Source organism: Salmo salar, chromosome ssa15, assembly GCF_905237065.1.
Source record: "Salmo salar chromosome ssa15, Ssal_v3.1, whole genome shotgun sequence".
Classification (NCBI taxonomy): Eukaryota; Metazoa; Chordata; class Actinopteri; order Salmoniformes; family Salmonidae; genus Salmo; species Salmo salar.
The window spans coordinates 101,794,889-101,821,395 of record NC_059456.1 but is presented as its reverse complement, the minus strand read 5'-3'; the positions used below and the strand labels follow the sequence as shown (position 1 = coordinate 101,821,395).

The 26,507-nt window shown below is 42.8% G+C and overlaps 1 protein-coding gene and 1 long non-coding RNA gene across 2 annotated transcripts in view; both read right to left on the bottom strand.

The window, feature by feature from the left end:
* Positions 1-334: 334 nt before the first annotated feature.
* On the bottom strand, positions 335-1,025 carry LOC123727368 (uncharacterized). Its single transcript, XR_006759360.1, has 4 exons — positions 907-1,025; positions 813-872; positions 463-556; positions 335-368 (listed from the first exon to the last, which is right to left on the bottom strand). It is a non-coding gene; the product is annotated as an uncharacterized lncRNA (long non-coding RNA).
* A 7,853-nt stretch (positions 1,026-8,878) lies between these two features.
* slc16a4 (solute carrier family 16 member 4) overlaps positions 8,879-26,507 on the bottom strand; it is a 75,994-nt gene continuing 58,365 nt past the window's right edge. The window contains exons 8-10 of the mRNA XM_014147383.2: positions 21,906-22,117; positions 14,847-14,940; positions 8,879-9,849 (exon numbers count right to left, since the gene is read on the bottom strand). Of these exons, the coding sequence (XP_014002858.2) occupies positions 9,623-9,849; positions 14,847-14,940; positions 21,906-22,117 (533 nt within the window). The 3' untranslated portion in view covers positions 8,879-9,622. The remainder of the gene's footprint in view (positions 9,850-14,846; positions 14,941-21,905; positions 22,118-26,507) is intronic.

The following is a 26,507-nucleotide window of genomic DNA, read 5'->3' as shown; positions in this document are numbered from 1 at the left end:
TAGCAGTAACTGTGTTGTAGTAGCACCTGCTAACAGTAACTGTGTTGTAGTACCACCTGTTAACAGCAAGTAACTGTGTTGGAGTACCACCTGCTAACAGTAACTGTGTTGTAGTACCACCTGCTAACAGTAACTGTGTTGTAGTACCACCTGCTAACAGTGACTGTGTTGTAGTACCACCTGTTAAGAGTAAGTAACTGTGTTGGAGTACCACCTGCTAACAGTAATTGTGTTGTTGTACCACCTGCTAACAGTAACTGTGTTGTAGTACCACCTGCTAACAGTAACTGTGTTGGAGTACCACCTGCTAACAGTAAGTAACTGTGTTGTAGTACCACCTGCTAACAGTAACTGTGTTGTAGTACCACCTGCTAACAGTAACTGTGTTGTAGTAGGACCTGCTAGCAGTAACTGTGTTGTAGTACCACCTGCTAACAGTAAGTAACTGTGTTGGAGTACCACCTGCTAACAGTAACTGTGTTGTAGTACCACCTGCTAACAGTAACTGTGTTGTAGTACCACCTGCTAACAGTAAGTAACTGTGTTGGAGTACCACCTGCTAACAGTAACTGTGTTGTAGTAGCACCTGCTAACAGTAAGTAACTGTGTTGGAGTACCACCTGCTAACAGTAACAGTGTTGTTGTACCACCTGCTAACAGTAACTGTGTTGTAGTACCACCTGCTAACAGTAAGTAACTGTGTTGGAGTACCACCTGCTAACACTAAGTAACTGTGTTGGAGTACCACCTGCTAACAGTAAGTAACTGTGTTGGAGTACCACCTGCTAACAGTAACAGTGTTGTTGTACCACCTGCTAACAGTAACTGTGTTGTAGTACCACCTGCTAACAGTAACTGTGTTGTAGTACCACCTGCTAACAGTAAGTAACTGTGTTGGAGTACCACCTGCTAACAGTAAGTAACTGTGTTGTAGTACCACCTGCTAACAGTAACTGTGTTGTAGTACCACCTGCTAACAGTAAGTAACTGTGTTGTAGTACCACCTGCTAACAGTAACTGTGTTGTAGTACCACCTGCTAACAGTAAGTAACTGTGTTGTAGTACCACCTGCTAACAGTAACTGTGTTGTAGTACCACCTGCTAACAGTAAGTAACTGTGTTGTAGTACCACCTGCTAACAGTAACTGTGTTGTAGTACCACCTGCTAACAGTAACTGTGTTGTAGTACCACCTGCTAACAGTAACTGTGTTGTAGTAGGACCTGCTAGCAGTAACTGTGTTGTAGTACCACCTGCTAACAGTAACTGTGTTGTTGTACCACCTGCTAACAGTAACTGTGTTGTTGTACCACCTGCTAACAGTAAGTAACTGTGTTGTAGTACCACCTGCTAACAGTAACTGTGTTGTAGTACCACCTGCTAACAGTAAGTAACTGTGTTGGAGTACCACCTGCTAACAGTAAGTAACTGTGTTGTAGTACCACCTGCTAACAGTAACTGTGTTGTAGTACCACCTGCTAACAGTAAGTAACTGTGTTGTAGTACCACCTGCTAACAGTAACTGTGTTGTAGTACCACCTGCTAACAGTAAGTAACTGTGTTGTAGTACCACCTGCTAACAGTAACTGTGTTGTAGTACCACCTGCTAACAGTAAGTAACTGTGTTGTAGTACCACCTGCTAACAGTAACTGTGTTGTAGTACCACCTGCTAACAGTAACTGTGTTGTAGTACGACCTGCTAGCAGTAACTGTGTTGTAGTAGGACCTGCGAGCAGTAACTGTGTTGTTGTACCACCTGCGAACAGTAACTGTGTTGTTGTACCACCTGCTAACAGTAACTGTGTTGTAGTACCACCTGCTAACAGTAACTGTGTTGTAGTACCACCTGCGAACAGTAACTGTGTCGTAGTACCACCTGCTAACAGTAACTGTGTTGTGGTACTCTGTGGCTGAAAGGACATCCTATTATGTAATACATTAGGTGCACTTTATTTAGCCTTGCACAATGGAACGAATGTAATAGTCCCCAAAGTTCAAACCCCACCCATTTGACACTCCAGGCAGGCTCCATCAAACTCTCCTCCAGTTGTAGCAGTATATTATACTTGAGATGACCACCATGGTATTATCACTCACTAGCGTCTGACAGTGTTTCCAGTTTTAGATCAAAACAGATGTGACAACGGATTGCCCCAAGGCTGAGATGGTAAGTTCCGGATAAAGATACATCGTGTGTCAGGCATATCAATAAGGCAGATGGAGGGTTGCTGTCAACAAAATGGCTCCTGGTGAAGACCCCCAGACCATCACCTGCCGTTGTTCCCTTGTGCAAGGCGCTGACCTTGTGCCTCGCTACGTGTCTGTATGGGAGGGATCTGAATATCAGAAGATTCATTTATGTTTCTCACAAAATGGATAACAAAATATCTATTCTGTTCTAGTCGATTTCTCTGTTCCCTATAGAGTATCATCACTTCTAGAGGATATACTGGACTCTGGAACATCCAAGACACTGTCAGACACCTCAGAATGTAAGTACTACCCACAACATATATTTTATGTTACCCTCTACATAATGTTATCTATACTATTAGAAACTCAGTGCTGTTGAAATGAACAATCCACATTCTGTTCACCTCTTTACTTCTCATAACATTTTCCAATTATATATATATATATATATACATTTTTATTTTTTTTAAAATTTTTTTAAATATTTTGATTGATTTAATTTGCTTATAAGATGATTGTTTACATTTGACTCATCATATCTGGTCTGATATACATTGTTTTGTATTGGTCATTCTCTTAATAAAAAGTGATTTTGGTGCAATTTGTTTGTGTGTGAGAATGATTTTCTCCAGGTGTCTGAATAGAAGCAGAAATGACCCTAACAAACCTCACCATCCATGTCACCTGTCACTTTATTGCAATAGTAACTATTATGAATATGATTGGTTAAGCATGTTTTCTAGTATGTAAAATGTCAAGTCATCATCTTGTCTGACAAGAAATTATTGCAATCTGAATACAATATCAACATCAAATACATTTCTAGGTGTTACCAATATACATTTAAGAACTTGACTTTTTAAGGGTTGCATTTGTTCTTGTTTTCTTGAAAACAATTGTTGGACAAAATTTATTTTTCAGGATATTGCTTAAACCATGGTTTCTTTATAATACACCACACTGGGTTCAGACAGTAAATAATATAATAATACCATAAACACATCTACTTTTAAAGCATCAAAATATCCTTTTTACACACAATTTAACATTAACATTCAGTGGGCCCACGATCACTTCTTGGAAATCACACTGGAAGTGAACAAACAGCTAAGTCCCAAATGGCACCCTATTCCATATATAGGAGCACTACGTTTAACCAGAACCTATAGGGCTCTGGTTAAAAGTGCATTATATAGAGAACAGGGTGCCATTTCGGACTTACAACACTGAGCTCTCTTGGCATCCATTTTAGGAGTGAGCAGAGCTGCTGCGTGTGCATCACGGTTAATGGGAGAATGTGTTAAAACAATACAAAGAGCTGTGCAGGCAGGACGCTGATGAGCTTTGTGAGAGTGAGCTGAGGGGGAAGAGAGATTTGGTACTAGTTAATGATGCAGCGTTCTTTGAGTTGAAGCTTTTTAGCGCCACTAGAGGGCGGTAGAAAACAAAAATGAAATGTTCATCACTTAATTTTGAACCAAACTGGTCAGTGTTCCTCAAACTTTTTTGTACCAAGGACCGGGGACTGGTCAGCAGTATCTCACGGACCGGCACATGTCCAGGGGTTGAAAAACACTGAACTATGTACATACAGTATACAGTACTTAGGAACATTTAGTGAATAATGGGAAATCATTGTAACTGTCAAACAATTTGATCTAATATTGAGCTAGTATTAAACATGTTGAGCTAGTATTAAACATGTTGAGCTAGTATTACTTGTATTCAACATGTTGAGCTAGTATTACTAGTATTCAACATGTTGAGCTAGTATTACTAGTATTCAACATGCTGAGCTAGTATTACTAGTATTCAACATGCTGAGCTAGTATTACTAGTATTCAACATGCTGAGCTAGTATTACTTGTTTTGAGCTAGTATTACTAGTATTCAACATGCTGAGCTAGTATTACTAGTATTCAACATGCTGAGCTAGTATTACTTGTTTTGAGCTAGTATTACTAGTATTCAACATGCTGAGCTAGTATTACTAGTATTCAACATGCTGAGCTAATATTACTAGTATTAAACATGCTGAGCTAGTATTACTAGTATTCAACACGTTGAGTTAGTACTACTAGTATTCAACACGTTGAGTTAGTATTACTAGTATTCAACACGTTGAGTTAGTATTACTGGTATTCAACATGTTGAGCTAGTATTAAACATGTTGAGCTAGTATTACTAGTATTAAACATGTTGAGCTAGTATTACTAGTATTCAACATGCTGAGCTAGTATTACTAGTTTTAAACATGCTGAGCTAGTATTACTGGTATTAAACATGCTGACCTAGTACTACTAGTATTAAACATGCTGAGCTAGTATTAAACATGTTGAGCTAGTATTAAACATGCTGAACTAGTATTAAACATGTTGAGCTAGTATTACTAGTATTAAACATGCTGACCTAGTATTACTAGTATTAAACATGCTGAGCTAGTATTAAACATGTTGAGCTAGTATTACTGGTATTAAACATGCTGAGCTAGTATTAAAAATGTTGAGCTAGTATTACTGGTATTAAACATGTTGAGCTAGTATTACTGGTATTAAACATGCTCAGCTAGTATTACTAGTATTAAACATGCTCAGCTAGTATTACTAGTATTAAACATGCTCAGCTAGTATTACTAGTATTAAACACGTTGAGCTAGTATTACTAGTATTAAACACGTTGAACTAGTATTACTAGTATTAAACATGCTGACCTAGTATTACTAGTATTAAACATGCTGAGCTAGTATTACTGGTATTAAACATGCTCAGCTAGTATTACTAGTATTAAACATGCTGAGCTAGTATTAAACATGCTGACCTGGTATTACTAGTATTAAACATGTTGAGCTAGTATTACTGGTATTAAACATGTTGAGCTAGTATTACTGGTATTAAACATGTTGAGCTAGTATTACTGGTATTAAACATGTTGAGCTAGTATTACTAGTATTAAACATGCTGACCTAGTATTACTAGTATTAAACATGCTGAGCTAGTATTACTAGTATTAAACACGCTGAGCTAGTATTACTAGTATTCAACACGCTGAGCTAGTATTACTAGTATTAAACACGTTGAGTTAGTATTACTGGTATTAAACATGTTGAGCTAGTATTACTAGTATTAAACATGCTGACCTAGTATTACTAGTATTAAACATGTAGAGCTAGTATTACTAGTATTAAACATGTAGAGCTAGTATTACTAGTATTAAACATGCTGACCTAGTATTACTAGTATTAAACATGCTGACCTAGTATTACTAGTATTAAACATGCTGAGCTAGTATTAAACATGTTGAGCTAGTATTACTAGTATTAAACATGTTGAGCTAGTATTAAACATGTTGAGCTAGTATTACTAGTATTAAACATGTTGAGCTAGTATTAAACATGTTGAGCTAGTATTGGGCTAGCTAGTACTGCATTACTACATTTGAACCTAGTGTTTCTGAGAGAGTTTTAGGTGTAGATTATGGATGTGTCTTTGGCTCACAGTATACAGGAGGGTTAGTAAACATACCGTTATTTATAATAAAGGCAAATAGTGGTGATAAACAGTGAACCAGTAGACTGACAAAACATTAAAACATTAAAAAAAACAACCGATAGACTAGACTCCCATATATAATACATTGCATTGTCAATTCTGTATGCCTGGAGTTGTGACACTGAAGTAGCCTACAACAGCATTTCATTTCCTCATTTTACCAGTTCTACTACAGTATATGGGGTAGTAACATCTAAAGAATATATATTATCTGGGCTATAATAAGTCAATAATAGTCTGAGTGCCAATCTGTTTGTTCTCTATTGCCAACTCCTTGTCGCTCAATTATGGTCAATACAGCACAAACAGACTGGCATGCAGGCTAAGCAAATAAAGTGTCTGTAAAGGCACTTGGTCAGTAGTTTACACAGTAAAACAGCACCAACCCAATTTACCCTGCTGTCCACCGAGTACATACGAAGTAAAGCCAGGTATTTCATCCAATTTAATTTACCTACATGTATGTAGCTTGGTCCTTGCCAACTTCTATGGTGTGGTTGGCATGCCAAACAGGCAAGACAGCACAAACCGATCTGGGACCAGGCTAACCTAAATTAGGGTCTGTGTACAAAGTCATCTCCCCTCAGTTGTATACCGTACATACTGAAATCCCACTGGGCAAAAACTGGTTGAATCAATGTTGTTTCCACAACATTTCAATCCAGTATGTGTTATTTCATAGTTTTGATGTATGTAGAAAATAGTAAAAATAAAGAAAAACCCTTGAATGAGTAGGTGTGTCCAAACTTTTGACTGGTACTGTATACCATACGGTATATACACTGAGTGGACAAACATTAGGAACACCTTCCTAATACGGAGTTGCACCCCCTTTTACCCTCAGAACGGCCTCAATTCGTCAGGGCATGGGACTCTACAAGGTGTCAAAAGCGTTTCACATGGATGCTGGCCCATGTTGACTCCAATGCTTCCCACAGGTGCATGAAGTTGGTTGGATGTCATTTGGGTGGTGGACCGTTCTTGATACCAGTGGAGGCTGTTGAGGAGAGGACGGCTCATAATAATGGCTGGAACGGAGCAAATGGAACGCCATCTAAACCATGTGTTTGATGTATTTGATACCATTCCACTGATTCCACTCCAGCCATTACCTTGAACCAGTCCTCCCCAATTAAGGTGCTACCAACCTCCTGTGCTTGACACACATGGGACAGTGTTGAGCGTGAAAAACCCAGCAGCGTTGTAGTTCTTGACATAAATCGGTGCGCCTGGCACCTACTACCATACCCCGTTCAAAGGCACTTCAATATTTTGTCATGCCCATTTACCCTCTGAATGGCACACATACACAATCCATGACTCAAGGCTTAAAAATCCTTCTCTAACCTGTCTCCTCCCCCTTCATCTGAAGTGGATTTAACAAGTGACATCAGTAAGAGATCATAGCTTTCACCTGGATTCACCTGGTCAGTCTATGTCATGAAAAGAGCAAGTGTTGATCATGTTTTGTACTCTGTGTAATCTACAGTATATGGTATATAATCTATATGGTATGTAACCTATACCATGAACAAACAACAATCTCAAAATGCCTCAAAATGTATGTTTCCGTGTACAGGTATCAATAAAGAGGTATACCAAGACATTTGTTGAACAGGACTGTGTGCTATATTCCCTATTCAGTGCACTACTTTTGACTGGAGCCCTATGGGAGCTGTATGGGAGCCCTATGGAAGCTGTATGGGAGCCCTATGGGAGCTGTATGGGAGCCCTATGGAAGCTGTATGGGAGCCATATGGAAGCTGTATGGGAGCCCTATGATAGCCCTGTGGGAGCCCTATGGGAGCTGTATGGGAGCCCTATGGAAGCTGTATGGGAGCCCTGCTCAAAAGTAGTAAACTATATAGGGAATATGGTACCAATTGGGATGCATCCCAAGACTCTTTCATGGTGTACTTCATATCCATGGTGTACTTCATATCCATGGTGTACTGTATGTTGTACTGTATGACACACAGGGGTGTACGGTTTCTGATTAATATGGATGTGATTGTAGAGACTACAGTGACTGTTTTGTGTCAGGTTGTTGCCTTGTTCAATTCCTCCTCATACCGAAAGAAAAGTGTTCCAGCCACATTACTCAACACTACAATGAGAATTGTGTCGCAGGCGTTAGGCGATTCCATGAGAACACGAGGGAAAACATATATGTCCTAACAGAATAAGTGTAAATTTGGTTTATATTCAAAGTTACAAAACAGGATTATCTGTTTGCTGTCTCTCTTTATGGACTGAATGAAACTGCTTCATTATATCCACAACCATTATTAGACTATTCATATAGCTGTGGTCATCATCTCCTCAGTCCGTCAGTCAGCTAGCCAGTCATCCAGTCCGTCAGTCAGCTAGCCAGTCATCCAGTCCGTCAGTCAGCTAGCCAGTCATCCAGTCCGTCAGTCAGCTAGCCAGTCATCCAGTCAGTCAGCTAGCCAGTCATCCAGTCCGTCAGTCAGCTAGCCAGTCATCCAGCCAGTCAGTCAGCTAGCCAGTCATCCAGTCCGTCAGTCAGCTAGCCAGTCATCCAGTCCGTCAGTCAGCTAGCCAGTCATCCAGTCCGTGAGTAAGCTAGCCAGTCATCCAGTCCGTGAGTAAGCTAGCCAGTCATCCAGTCCGTCAGTCAGCTAGCCAGTCATCCAGTCCGTCAGTCAGCTAGCCAGTCATCCAGTCCGTCAGTCAGCTAGCCAGTCATCCAGTCCGTCAGTCAGCTAGCCAGTCATCCAGTCCGTCAGTCAGCTAGCCAGTCATCCAGTCCGTCAGTCAGCTAGCCAGTCATCCAGCCAGTCAGTCAGCTAGCCAGTCATCCAGCCAGTCAGTCAGCTAGCCAGTCATCCAGTCCGTCAGTCAGCTAGCCAGTCATCCAGTCCGTCAGTCAGCTAGCCAGTCAGTCAGCTAGCCAGCCATCCTGCCAGTCAGTCAGCAAGCCAGTCATCCAGTCCGTGAGTCAGCTTGCCAGTCATCCAGTCCGTGAGTCAGCTAGCCAGTCATCCAGTCCGTCAGTCAGCTAGCCAGTCATCCAGTCCGTCAGTCAGCTAGCCAGTCATCCAGTCCGTGAGTCAGCTAGCCAGTCATCCAGTCCGTGAGTCAGCTAGCCAGTCATCCAGTCCGTGAGTCAGCTAGCCAGTCATCCAGCCAGTCAGTCAGCTAGCCAGTCATCCAGTCCGTCAGTCAACTAGCCAGTCATCCAGTCCATCAGTCAGCTAGCCAGTCATCCAGTCCATCAGTCAGCTAGCCAGTCAGTCAGCAAGCCAGCCATCCTGCCAGTCAGTCAGCAAGCCAGCCATCCTGCCAGTCAGTCAGTTGGGTATTCCTTGGCTTTCTCCAAAGGAGCACGGTCATTTCAGCCCATCCAAAAGCTGGGTAACTTAGGTCCAGCTGGCACAGTCGGCACATGGAGGTCCAACTGGCACAGTCGGCACATGGAGGTCCATGCTTGTTTTATTAAGGAGAGTGAGAGAAAGGGTGGAAGCAGCCAACTCTGCCCTTCTTCCCTCTACACAATTCTGTGTGGCTCAGTTAATAAGAGCAATGGCTCTAGCAAGGTCACGGGTTCGATTCCCGCTGGGATCCCAAATACTAATAATGTCTGTACTCACTGTACTGTAAGTCACTTTGGATAATCGTCAAGCGTCTAGCATTTATTAAGAGCAGGAAGCCAACCCTGCCCTCCCTCCATCTAGATAGCCTTGATTCCAGGCTTGATGAAGTAGACTTAGGGAGTGCGATAATGTCCCAGCTAGATCAAAACGTTCTAAGGACCGTAGTGATTGTTAAGGCATGGTGATTGCCCTATGGTTATTTTGCATACAATATTCTCAGAACTTCCAAGGAACCAAATGTGAAAGCTGTGGTGAAACCACCATCTAGACAACGCCGTTGTTGTTCTTCAGGACAGGAAGCTCTGGTTTGGGGCAGAAGCAGCCGTTGGTTTTCCAGCTGGTGTCTGCGTTCCGGGCCTCGCGTCTCTTCCTCCTGCTCTGCCACCTCCTCGCCACTGGCTCCAGGAAGAGAGACACAGAGGACAGCAGATAACACCCCCCCGCCAGGTAGAAGGAGCAGTCATAGGTCTGGGTGTAGTCATACAGGAAACCTAGAGGATGGAAGACAAAGGAAGCGAAAAAGGGAGACGTCATTCAATGCTAAAAAGAGAGAAACGGACATCCTTCCCATGACACCACAAATGACAGAAGACACCGCCACAAAGGGAGGAGACCGTTAATAACGTCATTCAAACTGAAAGAAACTGACATCCCCGACACCACACATTATGACAGGAGACACCGCCACAAAGGGAGGAGACCGTTGGTAATGCCATTCAGGCTAATAACGTCACTTGTTGACTCAATGAGAGAAGCAATGGATACACACTGTAGATATAGAATTACTTGACATTTTAGATTCTATTTTTATGAAGACACACACACACAGAGAAACCGTTAATAACGTTAGCAATACCGAACAGAGAGAAACTGACATCCCCCTGGACACTACACGTTATAGTGACAAATGACACCACAGCAAAGGGAGACCGTTAGTAACGTCAACAGACTTCTCACTCACAATGTCAGAGTTAACTGTACTCAAAACGTGGGGGGGGGGGTGGTAAACATAACTAACAATAACATCTGGCGTACATACTTACAGACAGAACATCATACAACTTCAAGAACTTTCTGGTCTAGAACTGAAAAACAATCTGCACAAGGCTACTCTCTGGGTGGTATGCTAACACACAGCCTGTATAGCTAGCTAGTTGTGGGTGGGGGGGGTCTGGGTGGAATGCTAACACACAGCCTCTATAGCTAGCTAGTTGTGGGGGGGGTCTGGGTGGAATGCTAACACACAGCCTGTATAGCTAGCTAGTTGTGGGTGGGGGGTGTCTGGGTGGAATACTAACACACAGCCTCTATAGCTAGCTAGTTGTGGGGGGGTCTGGGTGGAATGCTAACACACAGCCTGTATAGCTAGCTAGTTGTGGGTGGGGGGTGTCTGGGTGGAATGCTAACACACATCCTCTATAGCTAGCTGGTTGTGGGGGGTGTCTGGGTGGAATGCTAACACACAGCCTGTATACCTAGCTGGTTGGGGGTGGGGAGGTCTGGGTGGAATGCTAACACACAGCCTGTATAGCTAGCTAGCTGTCGGTCTGGGTGGAATGCTAACACACAGCCTGTATAGCTAGCTAGTTGTGTGGGGGGGGGGGTCTGGGTGGAATGCTAACACACAGCCTGTATACCTAGCTGGTTGGGGGTAGGGGAGGTCTGGGTGGAATGCTAACACACAGCCTGTATAGCTAGCTAGCTGTGGGTCTGGGTGGAATGCTAACACACAGCCTCTATAGCTAGCTGGTTGGGGGGGGGGTCTGGGTGGAATGCTAACACACAGCCTGTATAGCTAGCTGGTTGTGGGTGGGGGGGTGGGGGTCTGGGTGGAATGCTAACACACAGCCTCTATAGCTAGCTGGTTGTGGGTGGGGGGGGTGTCTGGGTGGAATGCTAACACACAGCCTGTATAGCTAGCTAGTTGTGGGTGGGGGGAGGTCTGGGTGGAATGCTAACACACAGCCTGTATAGCTAGCTGGTTGTGGGTGGGGGGGTGGGGGGTGTCTGGGTGGAATGCTAAGACACAGCCTGTATAGCTAGCTGGTTGTGGGGAGGGGGTGTGGGTGGAACGCTAACACACAGCCTGTATAGTTCACTGGTTGTGTGGGGGGGAAAGAGTTGTGGTTGTGTGTCGTGTGTGTGTGTGTCGGTGTCATGGTGGACTGCGGTGAGTTAAGTTCATCCTGCAGGACTAGCAGCATGGACGGTTAACATAGCAGCACGGTATTTCCTAACCCCAAACCCTGTAAGGGGTCACCAATAGTCACGTTTTGACCCTGGACTGTAGATCCCCTCTCAGGATGGCCTGACCAATTGGGAGACCCTCCCACCCCTCCCCAAAACCAACCCCCCTCTCTGTGTCAATAAGTTCAAGTGTACCTCTTCTACAGGTTTTGAAGTCAAAAGTCACCCGTAAGAGGAATGTAGCGTTATTTTTCCTGGAAATAGGCTTACATCAGTGTTCGTAGACCACAGTTTCAAGATGGGAAAGTATTTACAAAATGTTTCAGTTTGCCATTTATATCTAGTAGACACATGGATATAGCTAGGTCTCTGCAGAGTTACATTTGGACTGGTTTATACTTATTTATACTAGGTGATAAAATACCAGTTTGTCAATGTAGATCCCCTCTCAGCTCTCAAGACTCTCCTACCCCACTCTAATCCCCCTCTCTACAGTAGGTCATTGAGTTAAAGGGGGTTGAAGTTTTGACGGAAGGGGAATGCAGCTTTTTTTCCTGGAAATAGGCTTACATCTGTTCATAGACCACAGTTCCCAAGATGGGAAGGTGTTTACAAGATGTGAAGGTGTTTACAAGATGTGGAGGTGTTTACAAGATGTGAAGGTGTTTACAAGATGTGAAGGTGTTTACAAGATGTGGAGGTGTTTACAAGATGTGGAGGTGTTTACAAGATGTGGAGGTGTTTACAAGATGTGGAGGTGTTTACAAGATGTGGAGGTGTTTACAAGATGTGGAGGTTTTTACAAGATGTGGAGGTGTTTACAAGATGTGAAGGTTTTTACAAGATGTGAAGGTGTTTACAAGATGTGGAGGTGTTTACAAGATGTGAAGGTTTTTACAAGATGTGGAGGTGTTTACAAGATGTGAAAGTTTTTACAAGATGTCAAGGTTTTTACAAGATGTGAAGGTTTTTACAAGATGTGGAGGTGTTTACAAGATGCGGAGGTGTTTACAAGATGGTTTTTACAAGATGTGAAGGTGTTTACCAGATGTGGTGTTTACAAGGTGTAAAGGTATTTCTAAGATGTGACATATCTATTATAGTAGATGCATTGTAAAAAACATGTTTTTTACATAGCTAGGTCTGTATTTAGATTAGATCATATGTAGATTCGTTTATGCTAGTTTATACTACACTGAAAAAAAATAAACATAACATGCAACAATTTCAAAGATTTTACTGAGTTACAGTTCATATAAGGAAATCAGTCAATTGAAATAAATAAATTAGGCCCTAATCTAATACAGACATGTATCATAGACACTATAAAAAAAAAGTTGGGGCGTGGATCAGAAAACCAGTCTATCTGGTGTGACCACCATTTGCCTCATGCAGCACGACATCTCCTTCGCATAGAGTGGATCAGGCTGTTGATTGTGGCCTGTGGAATGTTGTCCCACTCCTCTTCAATGGCTGTGTGAAGTTACTGGAGATTGGCTGGAACTGGAACACACTGTCGTACACGTCCATCCATAGCATCCCAAACATTCTCAATGGGTTACATGTCTGGTGAGTATGAAGGCCATGTAAGAACTAGGACATTTTCAGCTTCCAGGAATTGTGTACAGATCCTTGCAACATGGGGCCGTGCGTTATCATGTTGAAACATGAGGTGGTGGTGGCGGATGAACGGCACGACAATGGGCCTCAGGATCTCATCACAGTATCTCTGTGCAATGAAATTGCCGTTGATAAAGGCAATTGTATTTGTTGTCCGTAGTTTATGCCTGCCCATATCATAACCCCACCGCCACCATGGGGCACTCTGTTCACAACGTTAACATTAGCAAACCGTTCGCCCACACGACACCATACATGCTGTCTGCCATCTGCTCGGTACAGTTGAAACCCAGATTCATCCATGAAGAGCACACTTCTCCAGCGTGCCAGTGGTATCGACGGTGAGCATTTGCCCACTGAAGTCGGTTACGATGCCGAACTGCAGTCAGGTCAAGACCCTGATGAGAACGAAGAGCACAAAGATGATCTTCCCTCAGTTTCTGACAGTTTGTGGAGAAATGATTCAGTTGTGCAAACCCACAGTTTCATCAGCTGTCCGAGTGGCTGGTCTCAGATGATCCCGCAGGTGAAGAAGCAGGATGTAGAGGTCCTGGGCTGGAGTGGCTACAACATTGGAGGAGGCATATGGTAGAGAAATTAACATTAAATTCTCTAGCAACAACTTTGGTAGGCTTTCCTGCAGTCAGCATGCCAATTGCATGCTCCCTCAAAACTTGAGACATCTGTGGCATTGTGTTGTGTGACAAAACTGCACATTTTAGAGCGGCCTTTTATTGTCCCCAGCAGAAGGTGCACCTATGTAAAGATCATTCTGTTTAAGATATGCCACACCTGGATTGTCTTGACAAAGGATCTAACAGGGATCTAAACAAATTTGTTCACAACATTTGAGAGAAATATGCTTCTTGTGCATAAGGAAAAAGTCTGGGATCTTTTATATCAGCTCATGAAACATGGGACCAACACTTTACATGTTGTGTTTATATTTTTGTTCAGTATAGTTTATGATAATGAAATACTAGTTTATCAATGGGAGAGAAAAGAGGGAAGCCCTCTGAGAATACCTTGGCTGGTGTTGGCATTGAGAAACCCATGATCACCTACAGTAACCTGGGCCATTCATCAACATATCAGAGTAGGAGTTCTGATCTGGGATCATAATGAATAAGATTACATGGATAAGGGGGGACCTGATAAGGGGGGACCTTTTTTAAAAAAGTTGAAACAGTCTGGACTGGAACCAAATTATAAATGAACACAACATTATTTTTCTAAGGCTATGCTGGCCTAGAAGGTTGGACGCTTCTACATCTGCATTGCTTGCTGTTCGGGGTTTTAGGCTGGGTTTCTGTACAGAACTTTGTGACATCAGCTGATGTAAGAAAGGCTTTATAAATACATTTGATTGATGAAACGTGAGCATGCATTTCTTCCAATCAACCTCCAAACAGCTAAACTATAGGTTATTTCTCACCTGGCTGTTTCTGTCTTCGAAACAAGAACACACACACACACACACACACACACACACACACACACACACACACACACACACACACACACACACACACACACAGATGATTGAGTTATACAAGAGTGTGTGTGTGTGTGTGTGTGTGTGTGTGTGTGTGTGTGTGTTCTTGTTTCGAAGACAGAAACAGCCAGGTGAGAAATAACCTATAGTTTAGCTGTTTGGAGGTTGATTGGAAGATTCCCTCACCTGCGAGAGGAGGTCCTGTCAGACAGCCGAGGCCTACGAAGAACATAGAGAATCCCATGGAGTTGTTGAGTTTTTCTTGTCCTACCAGGTCCACCTGAGGAGGAAATGAACCCAGAAACATTGGTCTGACTAACTAGTCTGTGTTACTAAACTAACTATGTAGGAACACAACATAGAACATGTACATCAAAACAAATTTGTATTATGGATCGATCATATCTTTTTTTTTTACCATTTCTTTACTTTTTACTTTCCACATTTTGTTGTGTTACAGCCTGAATTTAGGCTGTGGCGTACTGCATTAGCATCAAATAGCCCCCGCGATATGCAACTTTTCAGGGAAGTCAGGAACCAATACACGCAGTCAGTTAGGAAAGCTAAGGTTAGCTTTTTCAAACAGAAATTTGCATCCTGTAGCACTAATTCCAAAAAGTTTTGGGACACTGTAAAGTCCATGGAGAATAAGAGCACCTCCTCCCAGCTGCCCACTGCACTGAGGCTAGGAAACACTGTCACCACCAATAAATCTACGATAATCGATAATTTCAATAAGCATTTTTTATTGGCTGGCCATGCTTTCCACCTGGCTACCCCTACCCCGGGCCAACATCTCAGCACCCCCCGCAGCAACTTACCCAAGCCCCCCTGCTTCTCCTTCACCCAAATCCAGATAGCTGCTGTTCTGAAAGAGCTGCAAAATCTGGATCCCTACAAATCAACTGGGCTAGACAATCTGGACCCTCTCTTTCTAAAATTATCCGCCGAAATTGTTGCAACCCCTATTACTAGCCTATTCAACCTCTCTTTCGCATCGTCTGAGATCCCCAAAGAATGGAAAGCTGCTGCGGTCACCCCCCTCTTCAAAGGGGGAGACACTCTAGACCCAAATTGCTACAGACCTATATCCATCCTGCCCTGCCTTTCTAAAATCTTCGAAAGCCAAGTTAACAAACAGATCACCGACCATTCGAATCCCACAGTACCTTCTCCACTATGCAATCTGGTTTCCGAGCTGGTCATGGGTGCACCTCAGCCACGCTCAAGGTCCTAAACGATATCATAACTGCCATCGATAAAAGACAGTACTATGCAGCCGTCTTCATCGACCTGGCCAAGGCTTTCGACTCTGTCAATCATCGCATTCTTATCGGCAGACTCAATAGCCTTGGCTTCTCAAATGACTGCCTCGCCTGGTTCACCAACTACTTCTCAGATAGAGTTCAGTGTGTCAAATCGGAGGGCCTGTTGTCCGGACCTCTGGGAGTCTCTATGGGGGTGCCACAGGGTTCAATTCTCGGGCCGACTCTTTTCTCTGTATATATCAATGATGTCACTCTTGCTGCTGGTGATTCTCTGATCCACCTCTACGCAGACGACACCATTCTGTATACATCTGGCCCTTTGGACACTGTGCTAACAAACCTCCAAACGAGCTTCAATGTCATTCAACACTCCTTCTGTGGCCTCCAACTGCTTTTAAATGCCAGTAAAACTAAGTGCATGCTCTTCAACCGATCGCTGCCCACACCTGCCCGCCCGTCCAGCATCACTACTCTGGACGGTTCTGACCTAGAATATGTGGACAACTACAAATACATGGGTGTCTGGTTAGACTGTAAACTCTCCTTCCAGGCTCACATTAAGCATCTCCAATCCAAAATTAAATCTAGAATCGGCTTCCTATTTCGCAACAAAGCATCCTTCACTCATGCTGCCAAACATACTCTCATAAAACTGACTATCCTACCGATCTTTGACTTTGGCGATGTCAATTACAAAATAGCCTTCAACACTCTACTCAGCAAACTGGATGTAGTCTATCACAGTGCCATCCGTTTTGTCACCAAAGCCCTATATACTACCCACTACTGCGACCTGTATGCTCTCGTTGGCTGGCCCTCACTACAAATTCGTTGCCAATCCCACTGGCTCCAGGTCATCTTAAGTCTATGCTAGGTAAAGCTCCGCCTTATCTCAGCTCACTGGTCACCATAGCAACACCCATTCGTAGCACGCGATCCAGCAGGTATATTTCACTGGTCACCCCCAAAGCCAACACTTCCTTTGGCCGCCTTTCCTTCCAGTTCTCTGCTGCCAATGACTGGAACGAATTGCAAAAATCACTGAAGCTGGAGACTCATATCTTCCTCTCTAACTTTAAGCATCAGCTGTCGGAGCAGCTTACCGATCACTGTACCTGTACACAGCCAATCTGTAAATAGCGCATCCAACTACCTCATCCACATATTGTTATTTATCCTCTTGCTCTTTTGCACCCCAGTATCTCTACTTGCGCATCATCATCTGCACATTATCACTCCAGTGTTAATGATAAATTGTAATTATTCTGCCTCTATGGCCTATTTATTGCCTTACCTCCCTACTCTTCTACATTTGCACACACTGTACATCGATTTTTCTATTGTGTTATTGACTGTACGTTTGTTTATGTGTAACTCTGTGTTGTAGTTTTTGTCACACTGCTTTGCTTTATCTTGGCCAGGTCGAAGTTGTAAGTGAGAACTTGTTCTCAACTGGCCTACCTGGTTAAATAAAGGGGAAATAAAAATAAATAACTAATATAAATGTAAAATTGATTGAGATGTTGTGTCACTAGCCTACACACAATACCCCATAAAGTCAAAGTGGAATTATGTTTTTCCAAATTTCGACGAATTAATTAAAAATGAAAAGCTGAAATATCTTAAGTCAATAAGTATTCAACCCCCTTCTTAGGGAAAGCCTAATTTAGTTCAGGAGTAAACATTTGCTTAACAAGTCACATAATAAGTCACATGGACTCACTCTGTGTGCAATAACAGTGTAACAGTGTAATAACAATGATTTTTGAATGACTACCTCATCACTGTACCCCAAACATACAAAGATCCCTCAGTCAAACTGTGAATATCAAACATGGATTCAATCACAAAGACCTAGGAGGTTTTCCTATGCCTCGTAAAAGAAGGGCACCTATTGGTAGATGGGTATTGTGACGTTATTAATTACACTTTTGGATAGTGCATCAATACACCCAGTTACTACAAAGATACAGGCGTCCTTCCTAACTCAGTTGCCAATGGTGACTTTAAAACAGTTACAGAGTTGAATGGCTGTGATAATAGCAAACTGAGGATGGATCAATAAAATAGTAGTTAACAACATTGTGGTTAATCCACAATACTAACCTAATTGACAGAGTGAAAAAAAAGGAAGCCTGTACAGAATATGCAACAAGGCACTAAAAGTAATACTGCCAAAGAATGTACAAAGTGTTAAATCCAATACAACACATTACTGAGTACCACTCTCCATATGTTCAAGCATAGTGGTAGCTGCATCATGTTATGGGTATGCTTGTAATTGTTAAGGACTTTTTTTCAGGATAAAAAAACAAAAGGAATTGAGCACAGGCAAAATCCTAGCGGAAAACCTGGTTCAGTCTGCTTTCCACCAGTCACTGGGATATTAATTCACCTTTCAGCAGGACAATAACCTAAAACACAAGGCCAAATCTACACTGGAGTTGTTTACCAAGACGACATTGAATGTTCCTGAATGGCAGAGTTACAGTTTTGACTTAAATCTGCTTGAAAATCTATGGCAAGACCTGAAAATGGTTGTCTAGCAATGATCAACAACCAACTTGATAGAGCTTGAAGAATTTAGAAATAAATAATGGACAAATGTTGCACAATCCAGGTGTGCAAAGCTCTTGAGACTTACCCAGAACGACTCATTCGCCAAAGGTGTTTCTAACAGGTATTGACTCAGGGGTGTGAACACTCCCCCCCCCCCAATACATTTGCATAAATTTCTAAAAACATGTTTTTACTCTGTCATTATGGGGTATTGTGTGTAGATGGGGGAGAAAAAAACTATTTAATCCGTTTTGTATTTAGGAAGTAACACAAGAAAATGTGGAATACGTCATGTGGTATTTAAATACTTTCTGAAGGCACTGTATTAAAATTAAACTGAAAAATAATGCTCTTCATATCTAATGTGTATAAGTCAGGGCTCTCCAACCCTGTTCCTGGAGAGCTACCCTGCTGTAGGTTTTTACTCCAACCCTGTTCCTGGAGAGCTACCGTCCTGTAGATTTTTTCTCCAACCCCAATCTAGCGCCCCTGATTTAAATAATTAGCTGGTTGATAAACTGAATCAGGTTAGTTACAACTGGGGTTGGAGTACAAAACCTACAGGATGGTAGCTCTCCAGGAACAGGGTTGGAGTTAAAACCTACAGGAGGGTAGCTCTCCAGGAACAGGGTTGGAGTTAAAACCTACAGGAGGGTAGCTCTCCAGGAACAGGGTTGGAGTAAAAACCTACAGCAGGGTAGCTCTCCAGGAACAGGGTTGGAGTAAAAACCTATAGCAGGGTAGCGCTCCAGGAACAGGGTTGGAGCAAAAACCTATAGCAGGGTAGCGCTCCAGGAACAGGGTTGGAGTAAAAACCTATAGCAGGGTAGCGCTCCAGGAACAGGGTTGGAGTAAAAACCTACAGCAGGGTAGCTCTCCAGGAACAGGGTTGGAAAGCCCTGGTATGTGGTGTACTGTCACAGCGATAAGAAGAGTGGGTCCATGCATTTATATTTTAGTCATTTAGCAGACACTCTTATCCAGTGCGACCTACAGTAGTGAGTGCATACATTTTGAGATTAGTCCCCCATCAAACCCATGCTCTACCAACTGAACCACAAGGGACCATGCCACTGCTTGAGGTGAGTACCCATGGTAGCTAACCTCCTTCCACTACACCACTTAGTTCACACACACACACACACACCTCGGACGCTTTTATCGAAAACAACTTACAGTCCTCTAGTCTCTATTTCCCATCATATATTACCTACAATAATCTGTTAAATCACACAATATGACTAGAGGAATTAAAGACTAGAGGAATTAAAGACTAGAGGAATTAAAGACTAGAGGAATTAAAGACTAGAGGAATTAAAGACTAGAGGAATTAAAGACTAGAGGAATTAAAGGGAATTAAAGACTAGAGGAATTAAAGACTAGAGGAATTAAAGACTAGAGGAATTAAAGACTAGAGGAATTAAAGACTAGAGGAATTAAAGACTAGAGGAATTAAAGACTAGAGGAATTAAAGACTAGAGGAATTAAAGACTAGAGGAATTAAAGACTAGAGGAATTAAAGACTAGAGGAATTAAAGGGAATTAAAGACTAGAGGAATTAAAGACTAGAGGAATTAAAGACTAGAGGAATTAAAGACTAGAGGAATTAAAGACTAGAGGAATTAAAGACTAGAGGAATTAAAGACTAGAGGAATTAAAGACTAGAGGAATTAAAGGGAATTAAAGACTAGAGGAATTAAAGACTAGAGGAATTAAAGACTAGAGGAATTAAAGACTAGAGGAATTAAATACTAGAGGCATTAAAGACTAGAGGAATTAAAGGGAATTAAAGACTAGAGGAATTAAAGACTAGAGGAATTAAAGACTAGAGGAATTAAAGACTAGAGGAATTAAAGGGAATTAAAGACTAGAGGAATTAAAGACTAGAGGAATTAAAGACTAGAGGAATTAAAGGGAATTAAAGAGGAATTAAAGACTAGAGGAATTAAAGGGAATTAAAGACTAGAGGAATTAAAGACTAGAGGAATTAAAGACTAGAGGAATTAAAGACTAGAGGAATTAAAGACTAGAGGAATTAAAGACTAGAGGAATTAAAGACTAGAGGAATTAAAGGGAATTAAAGACTAGAGGAATTAAAGACTAGAGGAATTAAAGACTAGAGGAATTAAAGACTAGAGGAATTAAAGACTAGAGGCATTAAAGACTAGAGGCATTAAAGACTAGAGGAATTAAAGACTAGAGGAATTAAAGGCTAGAGGCATTAAAGACTAGAGGAATTAAAGACTAGAGGAATTAAAGACTAGAGGAATTAAAGACTAGAGGAATTAAAGACTAGAGGAATTAAAGACTAGAGGAATTAAAGACTAGAGGAATTAAAGACTAGAGGAATTAAAGACTAGAGGAATTAAAGACTAGAGGAATTAAAGACTAGCGGCATCAAAGACTAGAGGAATTAAAGGGAATTAAAGACTAGAGGAATTAAAGACTAGCGGCATCAAAGACTAGAGGAATTAAAGGGAATTAAAGACTAGCGGCATCAAAGACTAGAGGCATCAAAGACTAGAGGCATCAAAGTGTCATGACTTCTATTCTGAACTGGTTTGAAGGAAGTTTGAAGGACGTGTTAAGACGTACAAGAGCATGATGGCTGTTGGCTGACTTGTGTTGATTCATACACTTGCTTTTTTGCTTTGTCTGAGTGTGTTTGACTGGGAGTGAGGTGAGATAACAGACCCCATCTACAGACACATTCTCCATCTCATATCACTCCGCATGTCCAAGGCCACACACACACACACACACACACACACACACACACAAACACAAACTCCGCTCAATGGCTGGATTGTGTGAAACGGCATAGATCAGCAAAAAAAGTGATCAGATTCTTCAAAGACCCTGTTCCGAATGGTTGGTCAGCTATTTTAAAAAGACTGTTATCTCTCTCAATAGATATCACTAGTGCTGCATTCTAATCCGAATCAGAAAACTTTATTAACATGGAACAAATGTTACTAGCAATTCCTCTCAAGAAATCTCTCTCTTATCTCCCCTAAATGGTTATTTTATTTATCTTCATTGATTGGTGAGTGGTATCTAAGTTACCTTGAAAGAAAATAAGAATTTGCACGCTTTGCCAGTATCACTAGATTATTAAGTATGGCCTTGTCTCTCGGCTGCTGATATGTAAACTCACACGTAGTCTGTAAGTTTTCTTTTCTTAAAATAAATCATCGAATTACTCAGCTAGAAATAGAAAATGAATGCCCTTTTTTTTCCCCAATTATTGAATTGGAATTTCAGTTAACTTCCTGAATTGACTGACTGAAATTCTTCGACTCGATCCCAACCTAGGACCCGCAGTAGCAGTGCCATGTAACCGCCGCAGAACATGGCTTAATAGACAAAACACTGGTATATGTTCAGGCTTGTGCTTTGTGTGGTGTGTGATTCTTACCAGGACAGGCAGTAACAGTGCCATGTAACCACCGCAGAAGATGGCAAAGAAAACAGCGTAGACCATGAGCAGGATGTAGGTGTTAGCCAGCGGGGCAAACAGGTTGACCACTCCACACAGGATCAGGTAGGCCTTGTGGTAGTGGTACTTATGGAACAGGTTTTTATCCGCTAGCCAACCAGAGCCTAGCTGGGCTATAGTCTCTGTGATACCTGGAGGGAGAGGATAGGGAAAAGGAGGGGGAGAAGAAGAGGGAGAAGGAGAGGGAAAAGGGGAGGTAGAGAGAGAAAGAAAGGGGGAGGGAGAAGGAGAGCGGGAGAGGGGGAAGGAGAGGTGGGAGAGAGGGAGAAGGAGAGGGAGAGGGGGAAGAAGAGGGAGGAGGGAGAAGGAGAGGTGGGAGAGAGGGAGAGGCACAGACATAACAAGTCGCTTCAGCAAAATGCAGAGTTGGGGAAGCTACTCTGAAAATATAATTTACCAAGCTACCAAATACTTCTCACTGGAAGAAGTTAAGCTACACTAAAGCTACCTTTAAGAAACATATAGTTTACTTAGCTAAAGTTACTTTGAAAATGTAGTTCACTACATCCAAACTACAGTGAACAAAAAATAAACGCAACATGGAACAATTTCAAAGATGTTACAGTTCATATAAGGAAATCAGTCAATTGAAATAAATTCATTCATCATTAAGCTCCCGAGTGGCGCAGGGATCTAAGGCACTGCATCTCAGTGCTAGAGGCGTCACTACAGACACCATGGTTTGAATCCAGGCTGTATCACAACTGGCTGTGATTGGGAGTCCCATAGGGCGGCACACAATTGGCCCAGCGTCGTTAGGGTTTGGCCGGTGTAGGCTGTCATTGTAAATAAGAATTTGTTCTTAACTGACTTGCCTGGTTAAATAAAGGTTAAATAATAATAATAATAATAATAATAATAATAATAATCTATGGATTTCACATGAGTGGGAATACAGATGTGCATCTGTTGGTCACAGATACTTTAAAAAAAGGTAGGGGCGTGGATTAGATGACCAGTCAGAATCTGGTGTGACCAGCATTTGCCTCATGCAGTACGACATCTCCTTCGCATAGAGGCTGTTGATTGTGGCCTGTGGAATGTTGTCTTCCTCCTCTTCAATGGAACTGGAACACGCTGTCGTACACGTCGATCCACAGCATCCCAAACATGCTCAATGGGTTACATGTCTGGTGAGTATGCAGGCCATGTAGGAACTGAGACATTTTCAGCTTCCAGGATTTGTGTACAGATCCTTGCAACATCGGGCCGTGCGTTATCATGTTGAAACATGAGGTGATGGTGGCGGATGAACGGCACGACAATGGGTCTCAGGATCTCTTCACGTTATCTCTGTGCATTCAAATTGCCATCGATAAAATGAAATTGTGTTCGTTGTCCGTAGCTTAGCACTCTGTTCACAATGTTGACATCAGCAAACCACTCGCTCACACGACACCATACACACTGTCTGCCATCTGCCCGTTATAGTTGAAATCGGGATTCATCCGTGAAGAGCTCACTTATCCAGCATGCCAGTGGTCATCGAAGGTGAGCATTTGCCCACTGAAGTCAGCTACGATGCCGAACTGGAGTCAGGTCAAGACCCTGGTTAGGACGATGAGCATGCAGACGAGCTTCCCTGAGATTTGTGCAAAAATTCTTTGCTTGTGAAAACCCACAGTTTCATCAGCTGTCCAGGTGGCTGGTCTCAGACAATCCCGCAGGTGAAGAAGCCGGATGTGGAGGTCCTCGGCTGGCGTGGTTACACGTGGTCTGCGGTTGTGAGGCCGCTTGGACATACTACCAAGTTCTCTAAAATGACATTGAAGGCAGCTTATGGTAGATAAATGAACATTAAATTATCTGGCAACAGCTCTGGTGGACATTCCTGCAGTCAACATGCCAATTGCACGCTCCCTCAAAACTTGAGAACTCTGTGGCATTGAGTTGTGTGACAAAACTACACATTTTAGAGTGGCTTTTTATTCTCCCCAGCACAAGGTGCAACTCTGTAATGATCATGCTGTTTAATCAGCTTCTTGATATGCCACACCTGTCAGGTGGATAGATTATCTAGGCAAAGGAGAAATGCTCACTAAACAAATGTGTGCAATTTTTGGGGGGAGAAATAATCTTTTTGCGTGTATGGAACATTCTTGGGATCTTTTATTTCAGCTCATAAAACATGGGACCAAAACTTTACATGTTACGTTTATATTTTTGTTGAGTGAAAAATTATTATATGTAAATCTGAAATGTACCACTACATGGTAAAACAGTAGTGTGTAGTTCCAGTAGTTAGCTACACCGCTACATGCTAAAACAGTAGTGTGTAGTTCATGTAGTTAGCTACACCGCTACAGGGTACATTTTTTTTTTTTTTTTAATTAAAAGGTAGTTATGAATATTACTACTGTTCTCTGAAGGAGGGAATGAGGTATAACTTACTATGCTGCCCTACCAAGCAAAAAGGCAGTAACTGCTCATAGTGTGGACTGAGAAAAACTTTATGCCGTTACTTTTAACATGAACCCCATTTTCTCCAAAACGCAATACAATAGAGGCAGGATACTTGTCGACATGATTAAGCATGTATTTAATGTGGCAAAAATTACATTAACACATTTTTCGACCAAATGAGCAGTTACTGCCTTTTTGCTTGGTAGAGCAGTATGGGCGAGTCAACGACCAATCCTATTCACCTGAAGCAAACTGAAATCACACCCAACGGGCCAATGGATGCCGAGCCCGCCCTCAGAAGCCCTGCCTTCCTGGCTATAATACCAGGGCTTGCATCCATTTCCTCATTTCAGTACCACTCTTCAGCGAGCTCAAACCCCCTTACGGCACAAGGCCAAAATTGGGAACAGTAGTCGGTCATTCTGTAAAACATATTATGGGGACATACACCTAAGGCAGGAAACTGTGGTAACCCTGATAATATGCACTCTGTGCTGCCGCCCATCAAGGCAGTCCAATTCTCAAACACACAGGAAACTGTGGTAACCCGGACAAAACGCTGCCTGACATAGACCATGGTGACCCAAGTCCATAGACCACACGGTTCCAAGAATAATACTTACCTTGCGAGCCTGAAAAGTCATAACTCGTACAAGGAACCACAAGTCCAAAACCACAGGGCACCTACTGTGACTTGATAATGCGCATTAGCACACCTCATCATAGCAGCCCAAGGCTCAAACTCACAGGGAAACTGTGGTAATCCGGATAAATACACAACCTGCTCTTGCACTGAGATGCAGTACCTTAGACCGCTGCGCCACTCGGGAGCCTCCACAATCCAACAAGAAAAGTTAGAAAGTGCCCTAACCCGAGCTGGTTTAGCGAAACAGACAGCTGGTCACAACGCGGAGATCCTTGTTCCTATCCACGTATGTGCGTAAAGTCTGCACCGGACACAGGCTATGCAACCTCCGTTGTTCACTGGAAGGAAACAGAGGACGTGAGAAAGGGAACAGCTGGAAAGCCATAAAAGCTGTAAGACATAGGCTTAACCTTGGAAACTCACACAGAGCGTCCAGGACCAACGCTAGGTCCCAGGTCAGTGCCATAGGTTTAGACCCTGGTCCGAGCCGATGCACCAATTTCATGAACCGCACCACAAGAGGATTGAGACCCTGGGGTAGAGCCGTCCAAACCTACATGACACAGCAAAATGGCTGCCATATAAAGAAGGGCCCTGCTTGAAAAACTATTGCAAGAACATCAAAATGTCCACAAAAGAGTTCTGAAAAGGAGGAACTCCCTCAAACGCCACTTACAGTACATGTATACAACCCTCTGGTAGAGGGCGCACGCATCGACTGTATAGGCGTAATCACGTTCGAGGGTAAACCCCTAGCCTTCAAATTCAACCTTTCAGGGGTCAAACCCACAGATCCCATATCTGCGGCCCTTGGTGCCAAAGCCTCCCGTGCACCTGGGATAACGTCCACCGGAGGAATGCATAGAGCAGGGTCTGAGGCCACTGATATGCTGACGCATCCGTCCCCAACGGAGCGCCAAGATTCCTTACTGAGAAGACCGCACGATAATTCACAATGCATAATATCTACACCGGACCCCCCCTCCTGGAAAGTAGATCCGCACCCATGTTGAGAGATCTGGGTAAATACGTCACCCTGAGCGACAGGGAACGCACACTTTTCCATACAAGCAAATAACGTGTCAGGTTTAGCAGAGAGAGAGAGGCCGTGTCCCTCCCTGCCTGTTGATGTACGCTACCACCGTCCTGTTGTCTATCAGACCAAATAACCTCAGGCACAGAGCAATAACCTCAGGCACAGGCAAAAAAAGGCACAGAGTGCCCCAGCTAAAACCGTGCCAGACAGAGCCGCAATGTGACCCTCCTCTGTTGCGACAAAATGCATGATTCAGAACTGAGTCCAGAACGAGACCCAGAAACTGAATTCGCCGAGCTGTAGACAAACAACTTTTGTTGCCATTCACTATTCCCATTGACTGAATAAGGGAAATCTATACGGTAGCGTTCCCTCAACTCCACTACAACCAGCCAATCATCCAGATAGGACAATACTCTGATCCCCTGGCACCGCA